Source organism: Chanos chanos, chromosome 1 (genome assembly GCF_902362185.1).
Source record: "Chanos chanos chromosome 1, fChaCha1.1, whole genome shotgun sequence".
NCBI lineage: Eukaryota > Metazoa > Chordata > Actinopteri > Gonorynchiformes > Chanidae > Chanos > Chanos chanos.
The window spans coordinates 26,313,144-26,332,144 of record NC_044495.1 but is presented as its reverse complement, the minus strand read 5'-3'; the positions used below and the strand labels follow the sequence as shown (position 1 = coordinate 26,332,144).

At 41.8% G+C, this 19,001-nt stretch overlaps 1 protein-coding gene across 1 annotated transcript in view; it reads right to left on the bottom strand.

Annotated features, from left to right (window-relative positions):
- Positions 1-903: 903 nt before the first annotated feature.
- Positions 904-19,001, bottom strand: part of ppfia2 (PTPRF interacting protein alpha 2) — a 104,824-nt gene continuing 86,726 nt past the window's right edge. Inside the window, exons 14-31 of the mRNA XM_030771300.1 lie at positions 18,708-18,925; positions 15,795-16,035; positions 15,089-15,118; positions 14,803-14,933; positions 14,537-14,688; positions 13,962-14,052; positions 13,788-13,796; positions 9,994-10,075; positions 8,594-8,794; positions 7,103-7,165; positions 5,801-5,833; positions 4,790-4,965; positions 4,414-4,511; positions 3,945-4,120; positions 3,461-3,529; positions 2,992-3,139; positions 1,198-1,286; positions 904-957 (exon numbers count right to left, since the gene is read on the bottom strand). Of these exons, the coding sequence (XP_030627160.1) occupies positions 1,228-1,286; positions 2,992-3,139; positions 3,461-3,529; positions 3,945-4,120; positions 4,414-4,511; positions 4,790-4,965; positions 5,801-5,833; positions 7,103-7,165; positions 8,594-8,794; positions 9,994-10,075; positions 13,788-13,796; positions 13,962-14,052; positions 14,537-14,688; positions 14,803-14,933; positions 15,089-15,118; positions 15,795-16,035; positions 18,708-18,925 (1,977 nt within the window). The 3' untranslated portion in view covers positions 904-957; positions 1,198-1,227. The remainder of the gene's footprint in view (positions 958-1,197; positions 1,287-2,991; positions 3,140-3,460; positions 3,530-3,944; positions 4,121-4,413; positions 4,512-4,789; positions 4,966-5,800; positions 5,834-7,102; positions 7,166-8,593; positions 8,795-9,993; positions 10,076-13,787; positions 13,797-13,961; positions 14,053-14,536; positions 14,689-14,802; positions 14,934-15,088; positions 15,119-15,794; positions 16,036-18,707; positions 18,926-19,001) is intronic.

Sequence of the window (19,001 nt, the reverse complement as noted above, 5' to 3'; positions counted from 1 at the left end):
GAGTAAAGCAGCCTGTGTTTCAGTTATTTCTCCTGCTCTGCTTGATTGGGCAGGATTGGACTCTTCAGCACAAAATAACCCCCTCGGTTGATTGTGACCATGGAATGAGAGGATGTGTTCTGGTCTCAGCTGTAGTCATTACTGGGACTGCTGGGATCAAAGCCTTCCTGTATGGGCACCAGAGAGTGACCCAAATTATATGTGCTCTGAGATTGAAAGTACTAGTTGAATGTCTCTCTCAGAAGTGCTCGTGGTGTCGGCATTGTTGGCCTCTCGGTTCACCTTCGGTCAGCCTGCCTGTGTTAAAAGTCCTACTGTCTGGGCAGTCAGATGGCTCTGAAATTGATGGTGAGGAGGCTGAATACCACTCTTGGATGGGTGGGGTTTACAGCTGAGTGGGGCAGTTCCCAGATTAAGATTGCCACGCCCTTACCAGAATAACAGGGTGCAAAGGGGGGAAAAACTAAAGAAATTAACATGTACAAAATGGTCTTTTGGGTACGAGGATAGTTCAAAGAGCAGCACTGTTTAACCATAACATTGGGGATGTTATCTGCACAAACTCTTGAATATGTCTTGTATTTTTTGTTCTTTTTTTTTATACAGATGTGTATATAAATAAAAAACGGCATATTTATATTAATTTACAGATAACCTACACATCTCCTGTAGAAGAAATACACAGTACATATGCTCAACAAGTTATGGTACATGTAAAAGGTAGAAACGGCAAAGAGCAGGTTTAGCCTGCAGGTAACTGCTTAGCACCCTGCAACTGGTGCCCTGTTCAGTGGACTTGGCTTGTAAGTGCAACGAGAGAGCAGTTTGGCTAGCTGCCCCCACGCTGGCCCCTCCCTCCCAGGGGCTCCTCTTGGCAGTGCATCTCATCACAACTGTGTTCCTGGCCAATTGACCCATTCCTCCCAGAACCTCAAGGTAAGACTCTGTTTGGATGAACTAAAGAGACAGAAAGAAGAATTAGTGGGGGAAATACCCAATAGCCAAATGTATCAAATGGATGTGGAGAAAACAGATTGCATTTCCTGAATGTAACTTTAAATGGACTGAGAGTAATCAGAGAGTATTAAAATGATTTGATCCATTATTATCATTACTGAAGATGGTATTAATTTGCACAATAAATTGTGGTAGTAAACCACTACACCCCCTGGTGCATGCTTGCATGCATTTACTCACAGCTCAGAGTCTCTCTCTTGCCTCTAAGCCTCAGCAGGAGTAAGTCCTCACAGTGGAGCTGTCCAGTCGCTGCACTGCTGATGGACCAACTGCAGGAGGAGACAGATCATCACTTATTGTTCTACCAGGCAACCCCCCCACCAATGGGCTGAAATCAGTGGATCTCTTGTATACATTCACACACGAACACACACAGTTAATACATGTACTGCACCACATGTAGGGTTAGTGTAAAAGTCACTCAACCAGCAAAGCCAGGATATGCTGTTTACTCAGCGCCAATGCCAGGATCCATTTCTAATGAACCAGGCCTCTGCTGGCAACATGTTAATCTTCAAACAGGGACTACAGATATAATGAGCACAACAAGCCAGTCCAGTAACACTCAGGACAAGATATTAAAGAAGGACACCAGTCAAACACTTCAATTAAATATGTGGTCTAAAAAAAACCTAACAAGGATAAGAAGGTGCTTACTTGGTGTGTTTGATCTCAGAATCTACACTGTACAAATACAAGTGCAGATCATCATGTTGACTAGTGTTCTCTTTTAATAGTGGGAAGAGGATTTAAACAACTGTTTGGATTGTCACAGCAGGTAACCTGTACTGCAGTTTGCAAACAGTCTAATCCTGTTTGAGCTGTATATTAGCGGGTAGGCAACCCTCTTCCTGAAGGTGCTGCAAGGTATGCAGACTTCTGCTTTAACCTGACATACCTAACCCTACGCAAACATACTTGATTCAGCTAAACAAGATTCTGAATTTTAGATATATTAAGATGTGTCACTCTAGGGCTAGGACAAAGTCCTGCCTAAGTACAGTCAACTCTCCAGAGAAAGCCTGCCTACCCCAAGGCTATCCATCTCTGGTCTCCAAAACTAGAAGTGCTGCTGGCTTTTGTCATGGTATTGTAATTTAAAACTCAACACTATATGACAAGTTATTCTGTACACTCCTCGGTGGTATACTGTGGTAGCAAACAAAACCCAGCAGGATGTCTGAATTTGAGGTCCACAGTTGAATAGCCTTGCCTTAGATAACCAGGCTGTTTCTTTATTTTAAGTGCAGCCGTATGTTCTTAATGCACATTTGACCAGACATTTTCAGTTGACTTTCACTAATCTTAACGGTTCGACTGTAACCTTACTTGACCATATGGTTCTAGGTTGGGCAGAGCTCTATATTAATCTCATGAACCTTTCTGAATGGCCTACATCTCATTAAAACAGGAGGCCCATAGAGAGGAGAGGACAGATGACAGAGACCATAGAGAGGAGGTACACTGAGGGAGAGAGACTGCAGAAATCAGGGGTTTGGGGAATGCCACATGGGCCAAAGGCTCTATTATACCTGACCTTGAAACCAGTCCAAATACATGTCGTCAGGACTGTCGTCCAACACCTCATACACAACTGCAGTGCAGCAGTCCACAGGTTAAAGAGAACAACAGAGACATTGGGTCAGTGTGTTTGTGTATGTGAGAGAGTGGACAGGGGCCCACCAGACAAAGCTAACAGATGTGTTAAGTCAGAGAGAGTTTCACTCTTCTGTTTAACTGTGCATAAACATAAGGCATAGCATGTATGGTATACAATGTCCCAGATCAGTTTTAACCACATATCCACCCAACAGTTTTCATAAAATCACATCTAGAATGCTATAGGTTTCTTTCATTAAAATTCACTCCATGTCCTGAGAGCCTAATCATTGTGTGTGTGCATGCTTGTGTGTGCAGATGTGTTGTGTTATGTGTACAAATATGTGGGTGAGGAGAAGACAGAGGAACACTCACCCTCTGGTGGCAGCCTGCGTGAGTGGCCAGAGGTGGTGGTGAGGCGGAAGCCGGCAGGCAGTGTCTCAGCTGAGCCGGGCATCATGCTGATACCATGGACATCTCGTGGGGGGAACTGCCTCCTCCACGAGGGCCCACGGAAGTCCTTCTCATAATAATGTATTACAGACACAAACACCAGGTGTAAGAGAGTGACCTAGTGTATTTTGTTTCTTTTTCTATTTTTAATTGATACTTGTATATAAATTTCTTGATGCTAAATATCTCTCTCTAATAGAAAAAGTTACAAGAAGTTACCTCAGTGGAACTTTTTGTTTGTGATCAAGAGAACCAAACTAAACCAAACACTTCTAAAGGAGTTTGTACTAGCAGTAAACAATTTTGAAATGTTTAATATGAATATAGTTCAAGTTTCTGTCCCTTCACTCAGGTTAAAAGCTGAGAGAGGTTTGGGGGGGGGGGGTCTTACCTCATCCAGTCGTCTCTCTGTGCCTAGTGCCAGTAGGTTGTTGTATTCTCTCTCCAGAATCTGTCGTGCCTGTGGAGACAGCAGTCTGATGAGACAGAGGCCATTTATATCTATCTATTGTTGAGGCTGTACTGCGAGAGCTGTTTATAGTATGTACAAAGTTTGTCAGGGACTGACTCACACTGGCTGCCTTAGTTATTTCACATTTTAGTCTCTCTACCAAAGATCATGTGCATTTCATGTGTGATTTGACCAAGCTGATTGACTTTTGTAAGCATTTTCAAAACCCTGAGACTGAGAATACAAATCCGTACAAACACCACTGGAAGATGTCTTTAATACATGTGCAGGTAAAATGCTTGAGTCCAATGCAGAATCTGTGTTCATCTTTGAGTTTTGGAAAGCATACTAAAATATAAGTCTTGAGTCAAATTTTGCGTTGACCTGCATGTCATGGTGTGTGTAATTTTGATCGTGTGCTGACCTGAGTGTTTTGATTGGGGATCTGGAGGAGCAAAGCCAGACTGCTATAGTCAAAGTTGTCATCAAGAGCTATGAGGGCTCCGTGAACACCACTTTCCAAAAGGATGTTGGCGTAGTCACGCAGACCAATGCTCTGAACCCAGCGAATCACCCGTTCGTTACTCCACACCAACACATCTGGCAACAAACACACAGATTGTAGAATTGTTATATGTAATTACATGATCTCTGGTAAGCTCTTTGGAAGTGCACTTTAGTTCATATTGTCCAACCACAGATTAGTTTTGATCTAGAATTGGTAGCTCCGCTGGCCAATTTTGGACGTGAAACATAAGACAGTAGCACTTCAAATGACTGCGAACAACAAAACTGATTTTGAAATGTCTTTTTTTTTTACTCTTTACTCCAATCTGTCATGTGTAAACTGTGCTGTGAGGTTGACATTAGTTAGGCAGTGCTTAAAGCTATACCTCTCATCTCGTGTTGGCTTTGTTCTCTGCGTCTTTCCAGCTCTTTCCTGTCATAGTTCAGCTTCTTTAGACACATGATTCCATACTGTAGACTTGTCCTGTAGACGTGTGTCAAAGAAATACCCTTCAGTTTTTCATCAGGAACTAACCTTGTTAACCTTAGTTAATCAGTGACTGTGAGGAAAAAAAATGATTAATATTGTTGGTGCGAAATGACTCCATATACATGTAGTGGTGGTGAAGTGGCATGAGAAAATGAAGCCCAGACAGGCTGTGGAGGGTATATGTTGAGGAGATTTGATAATGGAACATGTATAAGTGTCTTGCTTTGGGTGACAGACTACAGTTTTTGTTTCTCATTCTAGCCAGTTTTTACCGATGGAAACTGTCCACCATTTTGAGGTGCACCCTCAGGTCCTTTTTGGTCAAGTGGTCCAGCATACGTGCATCCACCAGGCACTCCATGAAGTAGCTGCGGTACTGAGGTAGACCTAGACTGGGCAGCCACTCGTTCCCTATCCACTCATGGTTCATATCTCCATATGCTAGGGTCTAGGGAAGCACAGGGGAACTCAGTCATTAATGTTATCATATGACATGTGCATATCTACTGCAGCACACTGCAGAGACATTTAATAGCAGTTGATTTCAAGTTGCATGGCACAACATTTATGAGATCAACTGGATATCTTCCGAATGCTTTTGACTGCAAGTTATATGATTCCTTTTGTTGAATTTCTTTCTTAAATTGCATCATAATTACAAACTGTGATGACCCGTCACTTCATTTTGCCTGTATGAATGAATAATTAACAGACTCTGAATGTGTAATATGCAGTCACTATAAAATTCCATACTGGGCCAGTTCAACTCACAGCCTTTGAGACCTGGGCATTGCAGATTTTTCTACCTTTCCTTTTACTTTCCTTTACCAGGTGTGAAGTCACCTGGCCAAGCATCTCTATTTATTTAATTAACAACAGTTCTGTTAATTGTGTCGTTAGAAAAAACAGGGCTGAATTTGGATTCAAGGTCCAGCACTGAATGACTCTGCAGTGTACTGTCCCAGTGACAAAGAGCACAAGCTTCTGGAACCTGTTTTGTCCCACATGCAATAGAAATGCCAAATATGACAGATATCCTTTGTTGTGTTATTAAGAATTAAACAGGAATAAACAGCTGTCTCGCTCTTTGTCCCCTAACACCTTCCACCCAGCTCAGCATCCTCCCTTATTTATTTATGCTGTTGTTTATTTCATACAAGTAGAAAGTAATTCCATGTCTCTGCCATGGAGCCTTGTGTCTCTGCTATAGACATAAACTAAACACGGCTGAAAACAGGATCCAACGGTTTCAGTCAGTCTATATTTAGACAGAGCTCTCTTACCTGGGACCAGCTTCCTTCCTCTGACTCAGACTTCTGGTGGTACATGCCAGTGGTGGAAAAGAGGAACAGCGTCAGTGTTTTTGTTTTGTATAGAACAAACAAGCACGCATACCACATATACCACAGCACACTACTCACTACACAGCAGAGCTCACTTAAAAATATACTTGCAGAGTTGGTATGAGTTCCAAGTTCTTCCATCATTCTTAAATGTACTTTCCACTTTCCTCAAGAAAGACATTTCGAACTTTGAATACAACTGAATGAAATTCTGGCACGGTCTGAATAATACATGAATTTAAATATATAGTTGTACACGACAGTCAACACACATAGAGACACAGATGTATATCTGTAATCTACACGATATTCACAGACATACACTCATGTAGAAACCACTATAAGGACATGCATCCTTAAACAGAGACACAATGCAACATAAATGCCCCACTTTTTTGATGATACAGACCATGAAATTAGAATCATAAATTTTCACCATTAATTTTCCATACTAGCATGCTGTAAAATTCTTAATTAGTTCTTCCTGGGTTCCTGTGCAGCATTTGTGTGTGTGTGTGTGTGTGTGTGTGTGTGGTGTAAAATAAGAGGCCACTGCAGAGGCTGATTGCTCAGAGGTTTCTGGCAGAGGAAAAGCCCTCCTGTGGGTGTAATGAGGTACGTCTCATTCTCCTGTTTCCTCTCTGACAGATTACATTTGCTTTGGAGATGACTTTGGCACATTAGACCAATCCTGCCCCATTTGCTCATGATTGTCAGAGAGCTCTGGTTTAATCAGTGCCAGGCTCCCAAGTACAAGATATCAATGCTACTGTGTCTGGCCTTACAGACTATCATCATAGCAGACTCTGAACACCATAATACAATATAGCCCTGCTCTATACTGATGGCAGTTTAAATCCTTTTACCGTGTGCATTTTGACCATTAAGACATCAGATGTTGTATCATTTTGCTCAGGTTTCTTAATGCTGATATATTCATTTCTGTATCAGCAGCTCTGTTACGCTTACTATTCTGGTTTGTAAACAACCTGAGACGATGTTGCTTAACTTCAGACCTTGTCTGTTCTACTGATTCATCAGAGTCTTTGGTTACAATATTCAATTAATCTCACAATCTACAGCAACACAGTAGCCACATGCTCTCAACTGCAAGCAAACAACGATCACCAGAGGACAGGCCTGGACAGACACTTTTATATCACATCAAAGATGGCTGAAGAAGGGGACGAGACAGACAGACAGACAGACAGACAGACAGACAGACAAAGAGAAGGAACTGACCGTTTTTGAGGGGGCTGCCAAAGTCTCCATTTCCTCGTGGGTCACCCAAACATTGCCTGATGGCTAAGTGGGCAGGCCCATGAGAAACAGCAGCCATCCGTCACACCAGGAGGGGCAAGCAGTGTTAAAGAAGAAGAGCAGCACCACTGTAAGCCAATAGTGTTACAGCATCACAGTCAGATAATGAGCAAGCCCCACCTTCTTTGGGTAGAAGGCTTAAACAGCACGACACGGCACCAGCACACATGTTGGACACACACAAACACACACATGGCAAAGGCATCAGAGGTCTCACATTTACAACATGCATGAGAAGCAAGTGCAGTGCTGGATTAGTACAATATATGGGTGAGTACTTATTCATAAACCAGGATATCCCAAATAAACCACACTCTTACGATCTCTTGACTTCATTTCTGATTCACTGAATATCTAGCAGTTTGTTCTCTTGGCCTTGGTTATGCTAATGTTCTCCTGATTTAACACTTTTATGAGCCCTGAAATACTTAACCCACAGTCTAAGTCAAAGTTAGAAAGTAAGGCTTTCTGACTACTCTTCTCAAGTTCAGGAATGTGTTATGAAATATTTATGGCTCTTATGCTCAAGACAGACAGGTGGGCTGGCAGAGTAAGAGCTCAGTAGCATTTTGACAGAGGTGAATGAGGACTGTGCACTGTTAAATGTACTGATTAAGGCATGAATGCAAAAAAGTCGCCACACCCACCCCGGCCTGTATGCACCACTCAAACCCAGTGTGGACAGAGTCAGCTGATTTTGTCAGCTGATTCTATTCAGGACCAGTGTGTGCTGAAAAACAACATGGTTGTGTGTATCTAAGTGAACTTGCTGTCATCAAACAGCCCGCCTTAAATTTAAATATCAATTAAAAGTTAAAAGGTCAATTAAAACGACTGAATCCCCCCCCCCCCCCCCCCCCCCCCCGATAGCACACTTAGAGATACCACACATGTACAAGGTGGTCATGGAGCTGAATGAAAGCCATGGGGCTGAAACAGGCATATATGGAGCCATTTTCTCAGTGTCCAGGGGAAATCTTCTCTACTCCCCATCTACACAGACGGGAAATCAGACCTGAGCAGCACATGCACACCTGCCTGCCCATCTCTCTTACGCAGTGAGTGTGTAACATATGTACCTTCGTGAGTCCGTAGTCAAAGCAATAAAAGCATTAAAAATAATAATTTAAAAAATTAAATCACCATGACAACACACACACTGAAACAGCCAAGAGCACAAAAACAGCTCAGTATGAAAACGAGGCTGAACATGGTGAAGTGCTGGGAAACACTTCAGGTTGCGCTGACTATTTTAGCTGTGTCCTTGTATCAAAATCAAAATCTGGCCCATGTGTTACCTGGTAAAAATACTGAGATGGATATCAACTGCAGCAATTACAGTCAGTGTATGATGGAATATATGCGCAGTATGGTACTCCCACTCTGCGTGTGTGTGTGTGTGTGTGTACTCACGGTTCTGGATGTGGGTGGGGCGGAGGGGCTGGTGAGGGACACCATCTCCTGAATGGCTAAGCGAAGTTTCAGGCGGTGCAGTGGGTTACTGATGCCAATCTCTCTCTGGATTTCCGTATCAGACAGCGCTGACATGATGGCACCGCTCTTTACGTTGGCACGACAAGCTGCTACGTACCAGGCTGGCATCCCCAACCACAACTACAATGGCATGGAGACCAAATAAGTAAGTTGATACTCGATGGTTCTGATGAGGAAAAAGACTTATTTATGCTCCCTCAAACGTGAGTAGTGCACAGCAATGGACGATGCAGGGGTGAATTACCACCAGCAGATGGCAGCACTGACATTTCACTGATATTCATGCAACAAGCACATCGACTTAAAGTAGTTTTGAGTAAGGAAATTATTTTCATTTTATTTCCAAAATCTGAAAATGCATTCAACCACTGTGGTAACTTTTGCCTTAGTCAGTGCTGCTGTCAGATGATTCCAGGGTCTCGGTCTTCCCCTTATGTCTGAGAACTGATTAGACTGTGGTTATGCTGAGAGAGCTTAGGCAGCAAGGGACACAATAATCCTACTGTAATTCACCATTATGTACTGATAACCACTCAAATCCCCCTTGGCAAAGTCCCAGTGCAAAGGAACAATGATTACAGCAGAATATTGTTGCATTTTACATGTGTTCAGCCATCAGATGGCTGACGTGAGAGATGGGGGCAGAAACAGTCGGAGCTGCTGCAGTTGGTTTATAATGTTCCATCATTCCACGTGTTAAAGAGAATTTATGTTGCTGTCAAGTCATTAACTGTGACAGCAGGATGAGCTGAACAGAAAGTCCAGAGATTACTATGTTGGGAAAAATAAGACCTATAATAAAGATTAGGATTCATCTCTTATGACTACAGTTAAATTGTGATGCTCATGGTCCAAACTAACTACAGATCAGGCCTCAAATCAGGAACAGTTTGAGGCTTTACTGTCTCCAGTGCCTTCCACCACAGTCAAGGCACTAGTCCCGTGCACGTGTTATCAGTGTTATAGGATTAGAAGAAGGATGAATGTGGTTCTTATATGAGTGTTGTGTAGCTGCAGTGCTAGCACAGAAGACTTCTTTGATAGGGACAAAATTAAAATGGAGATATAATTGCATATTAATTGCATCTGATCTGGAAAAAAGGTGCTTACTTCTAGTGACTTTGGATCAGTTAGTTATTTGAATGTTCTTTGATGTTTCATTTTTGAGTGAACACAATTATTTGTCACCACAACCTATCTGATTATGGCTGGCAGCTCTTCCTTTTGTCGCTGATCTGGCGAGAGGAGCATTTTAGCCTTTTCCTTATCTAACCAAGTGAACATGTATAGCTTGATACTGATGTTTGGTGTGTACCTACCTCGAGCCAAGCCACCACTGTGGGGCCATCCCACTGAGCAAAGGGTAAGCCCTTTCTCCTAGCCTCCTCCAACAACTCATGCCTATAGAGAGGGAAGCAGAGAGAGAGAGAGAGAGAGAGAGAGAGAGTAAAAGGAGTGCTCGTCAGGCTACTTTAAACACATGTACAGTTGGATAGAGAGAGCGAGAGAGTACGAGTCAGATCTGTAAGGCCACACTCTTATCAGTCATCCATCAGTAAGGCCTTATCAGTCATCCATCAGTGGTCTGTTAAGAGAAACACACCCTCTCACTGCTGTTTCTCTCTGCACTGTGAAACATACGAATAGTCGCTACACTCCATCTCATGCAGAAAACATTCAGTATGGAATATTGATGAGATGACAGGGGTTAAAGAATGTTCAGGTAACTGTCAGAAATAAGGGAAACATTAGTAAATGAAGGATACAAGGCTCACTGAAAGCAGGGGTTTCTACTTAAGTTGTTCCTGAGGTAATTAAACAATACCATACTTAAGATCATGTATAAAAATGTTGAGGGGGGGCCCTGTCACCCAATACTTTGGCTTTCATGAGGAGATCTGAGTGACTTTTGGGTGGCTGTTGGGACACCTTTGGCAGGAGCGTCAGTGATGAAGACTGCTTGTTGATGTGTAATGAGGTGATGCTGTCTGAGAGAAAAACATCATAAGCTAGGGTGATGTGTGATCGACAATGCTTAATCTTTGAGCATGGTGTCCATGCACTGATCTGAGATGTAAAACAAATCAGACAAGCAACTGTGAATCAGCTGACTGAAAATATCAGTCCGGGGCATGAGTGCACAGTTTCATCAAAAACAACTTCAAAGGACTTCAAAGTTAGGGATACCATGGTAAGGTTGAACTGCATAAACCCTTTATAACACCCCAAAAATGTGCATTTGTGCATAAAGTGATGCAACGTTCGACTGAACAGTGGACAAAACATATAGAACAATAAGGCACTCTTCAGCCTGTTCTCAGTATGATGTGTCCATGTGAGGCACACAACAGATCAGACCTATAGGCCTGAGTGCTGGTTTTCAAAGGTTCTGCTTGCTCCGTAATGATGCTGGATGCATTATCCTGGTATGGTCCACTCAGCTCATTAAACGTCAAGGAACTTGGCAATAAATACAAAGGCATACCGAGTGAATATCTTCAACACCCTGTAATGTTCCAATGCTGAGATAAGAGTGGTCTCTACAAGCATGGCATAGGATGGCATAGGGTGCACCTGTCCAAAGGTAATGGTTTGATGAACAACTGAACAAATGAATGAACACATCTCAGTCACCAGATCTCAGCCAAGCTTGGCTTGTGGGAGATTCAGCGGCAGTTCCTGAGACAGCATTTGCTGCCACCATCAACAAAACATAAAACGATGAAATTTGTCAGAGAAGAATGGTCTCACATCCCTCCAAAATTTCAGACACACTTAGAATCTATTTCAACATGCACAGAAGCTGTGGTGGTCAAATGCTTAATGTTGTTGTTTCCTTAATTCTGACAGTTACCTGTAGTCTTTGAGGTTGTATCTGTCATTGCTCGTAATTTTATGCAGTTATTTCTTGTTTATGAATAGGCTAACTGTGCTCTGAGTTTCAGGTCTTTGTGTAAGCGGCTGCAGGAGATAACCCCGGCTGGCGGGGAAAATGGAGAGGGAAATGACTGTGCAGTGCATCACTCTGAAAGCTGCACTACACACACTTGTGCCAGCCTCTTCTGATAAAGGCAAACGGTGTCTTATCATGGGAGAGCAGAGCGATATCTTCTTTAGCCTCTCCTGCAGCAGGTAATTTATAATATGCTGATTCCTCTCCGACAGCCTGCTGCACTGTAAAGGAACACAGAGCTTGGCAGAACTGAACTAACTAGAGCATTACTGTTCTGTGTGTGTGTGTGTGTGTGTGTGTGTGTGTGTGTGTGTGTAGTGGAGAGAAGACATTTGCATGGAGTAAGAAAAGAATGTGATATTCCTTAAGTGCTGGTTTTGATCTCTCTCAGAGAAGAAGCAATGCTTTAACGTATCCAGAGTGCAAAGTAAGGGACATGTGGACACTTAAACACTGGCTACAACTGGATTTAAAATGTAAAGTAGCAAGAGGAAATGAATGTGTCAAAATGCTGGAGGTTTTGTGCTCAGGCATAGCACTGATTTGCAAACCTTGACTAATTCCTAGATGTACAGATATATTAAGATATGTTCAGGTTCAAGTGTAAGGCATGAGAAAATATCCTCTGAACATACTGTCACTGGGAAGGGAAGGAAACAGTTATGAACGAAAAAGAAAAGAAAATAACAAGAGTTTGACATCCCATAACCAGAAATTGGACCTGGTTATTGTATATTGCACATAATGTACTAACTGACACACAGACATTGGGGGAAGGAAAAGCCTCAACATTCCGGTTCAATATAAGGCTATTTGAAGGCACATACTCTTTGTCCAGCCATAGATGCATCTTCTATTGAACTGTGGAAGGGAGAAGTAACATTTACAGTAAAAGAAGAGAAAGCAAAGGGTTTTGTCGATGGTAAATGGACAGAAACGTGTCTGCTCCAGCAGAGAGAGACAGACACACAGTTAAGGGCCATGGACACAGACATGAACACAGCGCTGACAATGGGAAATGTGCAGCAGTCTCGTCAACACCACTTACCCGCTTAATAGAGTCATATGATGAGAGTAAAAGAGGGAGAGAGAGAGAGAGAGAGAGAGAGAGAGAGAGAGAGGTATGGGAGACAAAAGTACATAACTGTTATAGAGCATCTGTAAATCACACAGAATCAAAGTACTTGGTCACACATTGTAACACATACTGACGTGCATGAGCAGTAATAGTCTGTAGAGAGAGATAGAAGACAGTTAAGGCATGGCAAATGCAACACGCTTGTGACACCTTTCCAGTTAACACAAAATGACTGTATTGGCACCAGCCTGATCCTCACACTGAACATGGTTAGACAAACACAGTCCCCTTCTTTGGGTCCATCATTCAGCATGCAAAAGACAAGAGTTGGAATACGCAAAGCAGAAACCATCTCCCGGGCTCAGTCCATACACCAAGTAGAAAACCAAAAACAGTCCAAATCTATTACACAAACTAGAACACGGAGCTCAAGTCATATTAAGGGCAAACATTCATGTTCAGACATCAGCATAAGCATGGAAAAGCAGCAGTGTAAACCCAGCAGGCAGTTTCAGTGGCATGCACTGGAGGCGTCAACAAAAAACAAACGAGCCCACGATGCAAAGAGCTCCCAATCCTGCAGACTGCTGTGGAGGGGGGAAAGCCCAGCAGAAAACACAGTCTCCAAGGCATGATACCTTTCATTGCCGTGCTGTTACCAAGGGAAAGACAACAGTCACAGAGAAATACAGTCTACCCTGAAGAGTACTTCTCTCTGGGACTCAGGGTAAACCCATTCATTGAGTGGCCTAAACTGAACTGTTTAAATGCACACATCCACTGATGAATGCTGCTGAAAGGACATTTCATTTGTGGATGATGACCTATATCAGGACACTGCAGTGCAGTCAGTTTGACCATTTATTAGGTAATGTTGCTTTAGGGGAAAAAGGGCATTGAAAGTCCTGAGCCATAATTTGACACAGTGCCCATGTGTGATTAATAAACCTAGACCAAAATCAATAGCTGGGCTCTGCTTGTCTCTTTATATTGAGTTCAGCAGGTGCTGGTGTTGGATTCATGTCCTTTCATCGATTACGTCTCTGGAAATATCCACATAGCCTGGATTCCTTCCAGGTCACTTTGAGGTTCTTTAATAAGAATGTGACTAACAAGGTCCCAAAGGGGATTTAAGCAAACAAATACTAATTCCTATTCAAAGAAGGTGCTCCTCAATTGCATTTGGACAAGCAGGTGTGTGTGAAATGCAGTGATATTCACTCTGTCTCACTGAGGAGAATGCCTGAAGCACCTACTTCTTTTTCAGTCGGCGGTCCTTCTCTGCCTGAGTACCCAGCTTCCCCACGGCTACGTCCTGCCCCACCAGCTCTGGATCCGACACATTTCCTGTCAGACAAGAGACACAGTGCTGTAAGTCCTTGAGTGGCAATTCATAAAAAGATATAGCTACAGAACAAACTCTTTCTCTCAATGTCATGACTGCTCACACTATAATAATAATAATAATAATAATAATAATAATAATAATAATAATAATAGAAATGCATTTAAAGTAACATTGCTCCCAGGTGGCTAGCACTTCAGGACTGGATGAGATAGCACAGTAATAAATGTCAAATCAATGTAACTTCTGTTTATGTGGTGCTTTGTACAAGTATAGTCTCAAAGCAGCTTTATAGAATCCTGAGCCTGGACCATCAGTGAGCAAGGCAAAGCCTCATGGGCATGGAAATCCCAGAGCCCAAACGAAAAGGAACCTTCTGAGGGAGCAGATTCACATTCTTGCACCATGGTGGAACAGGTACAATGTGCAGCATATATAGCAGATAAAAAGAACAGTTACCCTGTCCAGGTCCAATTAATTCTTTGCCCAGGTGACCCAGCCTGCCCTTCTCCTTCTTCCCAAAGAGCCGGCCAATGGAGGATTTGATGCCTTTCTTTTTGGGCTGCTTATGGAGTGAGTCCTGACTGCTGGCTACACTGCTCAAAGCACTTGCTTCTGCCTCTAAAGTAGCAGCAATGCTACACAAACAAACAAACAAACAAAAAAATACAAGTTAGGGACTGCCTGTGAGGACCAGCAAGAATTTTCTTTATACGGTGCAACATAGCCATTACGTGTGTGGTGTGTCGTACCCGCGGGCGTCATTGTGAGAGGAGGCTGGCAGTGTGTGTGTCATGCGCACTTGTCGAGGTGTCGGTGGGGGAGACGTCTCACATTTAATAGTGGCCTTGTCCTCTCGGCCATCCTCATCCACTGCTGCGATCTGTGTGTGTGTGAGGAGATGCATTGGGCATTAGGGTTAGTGTAGGCACAGAAAGCACAGATAAGCCTCTTAAAGACAAACAGGCAGAGGTGTTTACATATCATAATAATGGATAACTGTATGGAATGACTTAATTCACTAAAATGTTTGATCACCTTCCTTCTGTGTTTCCGCAGGTCGCTGGGCTGTAGCGGGACAGAGAGATTAAATCTCTGTTAGTCAGAACTCACTGACATTTAGTGATTTACACACTCACAGTGTGATTGTACAAACATACTAGATTTAAAGTTTACATGTGACATTTCTTAGTTGATGACACAACAGCCAGTAAAAAAAATCCATGAATCAAAATATGGATTCAGGTTCAATTTAATCAAAATTTCATTCCTATGAAAGCTCCGAGCCATAGTAGGTATTTGAGTACTGTGACCTTGTAAGAGGTTGGACAGGATATTTCACTACAAAGACGTTTCACAACAAAACATGAAATTTTATGGTGTCTCTGATATTTGAGTTAGAAATGCAAAGGTTACGCATGATGTCCTTTTTGGCTGTGGTATGCAAATTCTTCTGTTTTTATTTATAAAAATGTCCAACCCCTATAATAGCGACACATTACCATGACAGGTGTTTTTTAGATCAGACCTCAACACAATTCTTCAGACATTACTTAAACACTGTGTCTCTCTAACACATCAACCAAATGACAGTCTTTGGGAGATCTATCCAACTTCTTTACAACTGTTGCCTTATTTTTCTAAGACCTGCACTCTCACAACATCTCTCATATTAAACAGTGTAAGAATCCAAAATGCTTTAGATGCACTGTAGTTATGAGACAAGGGCTCAGAGGCTGCGTACCAGAGTCATGACACCCATGCGCTCCATATCTCTAGCAGGACTACGGGGGGTGAGTTTGGGAGTAGAGTGGCCACTGGGTGGAGAGGAGCTGGCAAGTGAGGAGGCGGTGGCAGAGGCAGTGATGGAGGCTCCAGGGTGGTGCACACGAGCCAGGTTCAACCCCTCTAAACTAACGCTGGCCACACGGTTCTCAATCTCCTCTGCCCTCAGCTCCGTCGACTCCTTCTCCTCCTGAATCAGCCTGAAGAGAGAGACAAGAAAAAGACAGACATTAACTCGCATAATGTTTTCTCATGGATCTGAGAGTAGCTGTAAGCATATTTATTGAGTAGTTTAATTATATGTATTATTAACAAAGACATATGTTGAACTCATTCTATGAACTTGCTGTGCCTAATTAAATGTAAGATAAACTAAAAGCAGTATATAGTATATGTTACCATGTAAGTGATATTATTGAAATGTCCATATTATTCTTTCAATGATTTGTTCCCAACTAAGGAATAAACTCAAACTTTTAAATATCAGTTGTTTACCAGGCGATGTTTTACTTCTGAAACAGTAAGTGAATAAATTTAAAAAACGTACAACTTTAGCGCAAACAGAGATGTAAGGGGTATAATCTCAATTAAATAAAGACAGTTTAACTAAAGAAGTTTACTAATTGATTCTTCACACAACAAAAATCTTTGGTGCATCAGAGAATTTCAAATATTCCGTTCTGTTCACCAGGTGATGTTTCATTTCTGAATAACCTCAATTAACCAAAGACAGTTTACTAATTGATTCTGTTTTCACACCAAAGTCTTTGTTGCATCAGAGAACTTCAAAAACTGGTTCTATGAAAATAGACCATGAATAACCTTTGATCATGTTCATAAACCTTAAGTGCAGCTGGACTTTAGGAATTTCAGTCTTGCCTCTATGAGTAACCAAGGGTCACACACAAAGCCTTGACAACCATGGATCTGAAAACATTCGAAAAAGTATTTCCACCCTCACAGTTTATGCTTGATTTTGCCACAGTCAGCACAAAACAACTTCCAGAATTTGCTTTGTGCCAAGGACAAGCTTATCTGGATATCGATTCATATGCAAGACTTTACATCATTCCTAATCACATACACTTGGCTCAGAGATCCTGTTCATTCCAAAGTGTTTCATTAGCTTGTGAAGGTGTGTCTGATTAGATGACAAAAGAAGAGCATGACAAATTATTAGGTATACCAGGCAGTAGCTCCAAATATGCCATAAAAATATCAAATATATCCTTGAATTTATCTAGAGTGGCAAACAACATTTGGTGCAGTACCGCCAGTGTGTTGGCAGTAAAAGAAAATTCGTTGCAAAATTTATATTTATAGTTCTCTCCTTCATGGTTAGCGTGTTAACGTGAGTAACGGCTTATACTAACAGGTAATACAAATGTGAATGAAAAGACCATATGCCTAAAATGCAAATATCTTCACAAAGATCCAGTTGATCACCTAATTGCACTTTCACCACAGTTTGGAGCTGACATCAAAATGCATGGGTGGAAGCCTATCTAAATTGCAAAACAGAAGAGTAGAAGCTTACTGCATCTGCTGTGCCAATTAACCAATCTCTTTCATGAGCAAACCAATAAGAAGACCAATGTTTAAGATCAACTGTTTGTATGGTGTCATGTCATTTCTTAATGTTTTTATATTTCTACAAAAATCCTCTCTTTAACGGTTACCCTGTCTTTATAAATAATGAATTATATTATACATATGCCATATTTGAAAAAAAAACAAAAAAAACACACTGAACTTGATGTTATCAAGTTGTACACATTTTTGCATTAAATGCCATTCATTTAGCATGTAAATAAATTACTGTTTACAGGGAGATGACTGGTTGAGTGTGTGAGAATGCTTCTTTTTCATGCAACAGAGCAACAGACAGATAATAATAACTTGGTCCTGCAGTTCAGGATAGCTACTGGCGTAGTGTATGTTTATGTGTCTTCTATCTATCCTGAATGCCATTTCCATAGGTTTGGCCACAAATTTTGAGCTGGCCTGAAAACGCCAAGCTTATATAGCAGCTACAATAGTGTATCAAGCCTTCACTGTAGTAAAGGTGGCTTTCATTAGGCATTATAATCTCAGTATAGAAACAGAGAGGATGGTAGAATGAAAGAATAGATGCAAGATGGATGGAGGGATGCAGAGATGGCTATAACAACAGAAAAGAAAGGGTAACAGATTAGTTATATGGTTTAATAGAATATATATCTAGATACTGTAAATATAGATAGCTAGACAGTGGGATGGAAGGCCAACGGGAGGAATGTGGGAGAGGTATTGAGCTATGGAGAAGGCTGGGTAGTTTAGTAGTAAAAGGAAGGAACTGTACATTGACTGAGAAAACTATGTTATTTGAGCCAGTTTGATCTGTAGACAAAGTAGTACAAGGCATTCTGATACCCTCAACCAGTGGAGTTGAATCTTAAGTAAGTTTGCAGTTCTGGACATTTTATCAAAGTCAGACTCCAAGGTAAGAGAAACTCTTATTACTTACAAAGGTAGAAAAATATCAATACAGAATCCACTGTGAGATGATGCTATTTCATGTTTCTAGCTTGAAAGCTGTAGGAGATGTGCTCTTAAAATATAATTATATTAAATATAAGTATAAGAAATACAATAAGTTGTAAAGACTATGCAACCATCAGTAAATATAAATACAACTGAACCATTGTTTTTTGTGTTGACTGCAAAGTATGCAAATATTCCCATTAACAATAACATATTATTAAGATACCTCATGATTCCCTACAGTCTATGTCCATGACACTGAGCTCTCCCACATACGTTCTGCAGTATGTAAGAGGTAATGTATGAGATTGATATCAAAACACACAGCACTGACTGTGCTATAACTAACCGGATTTCTTTATTTATAGCATCAAGCTGTTCCTGCAGCATCATGGCAAGGGTTTGGGCATCAGAATGGCCTCCAGGAGAGAGCAGGTCCATCGAACTGAACAGAGTCTCTCGGTCATCGTCGTCGATATCGGACATCTCCGTGTCACTCTCAAACTGATGGCTGCCCAGGACCCCCAGTTGCTGTGAGCGCCACTCATGCTCACCCAGTGATTTTGCCTGGTGAGGAAGAGCAGGGGGTGTTTAATAAGAGATACGTCCATACAGACACCCATACAGACCCATATGGAGTTGG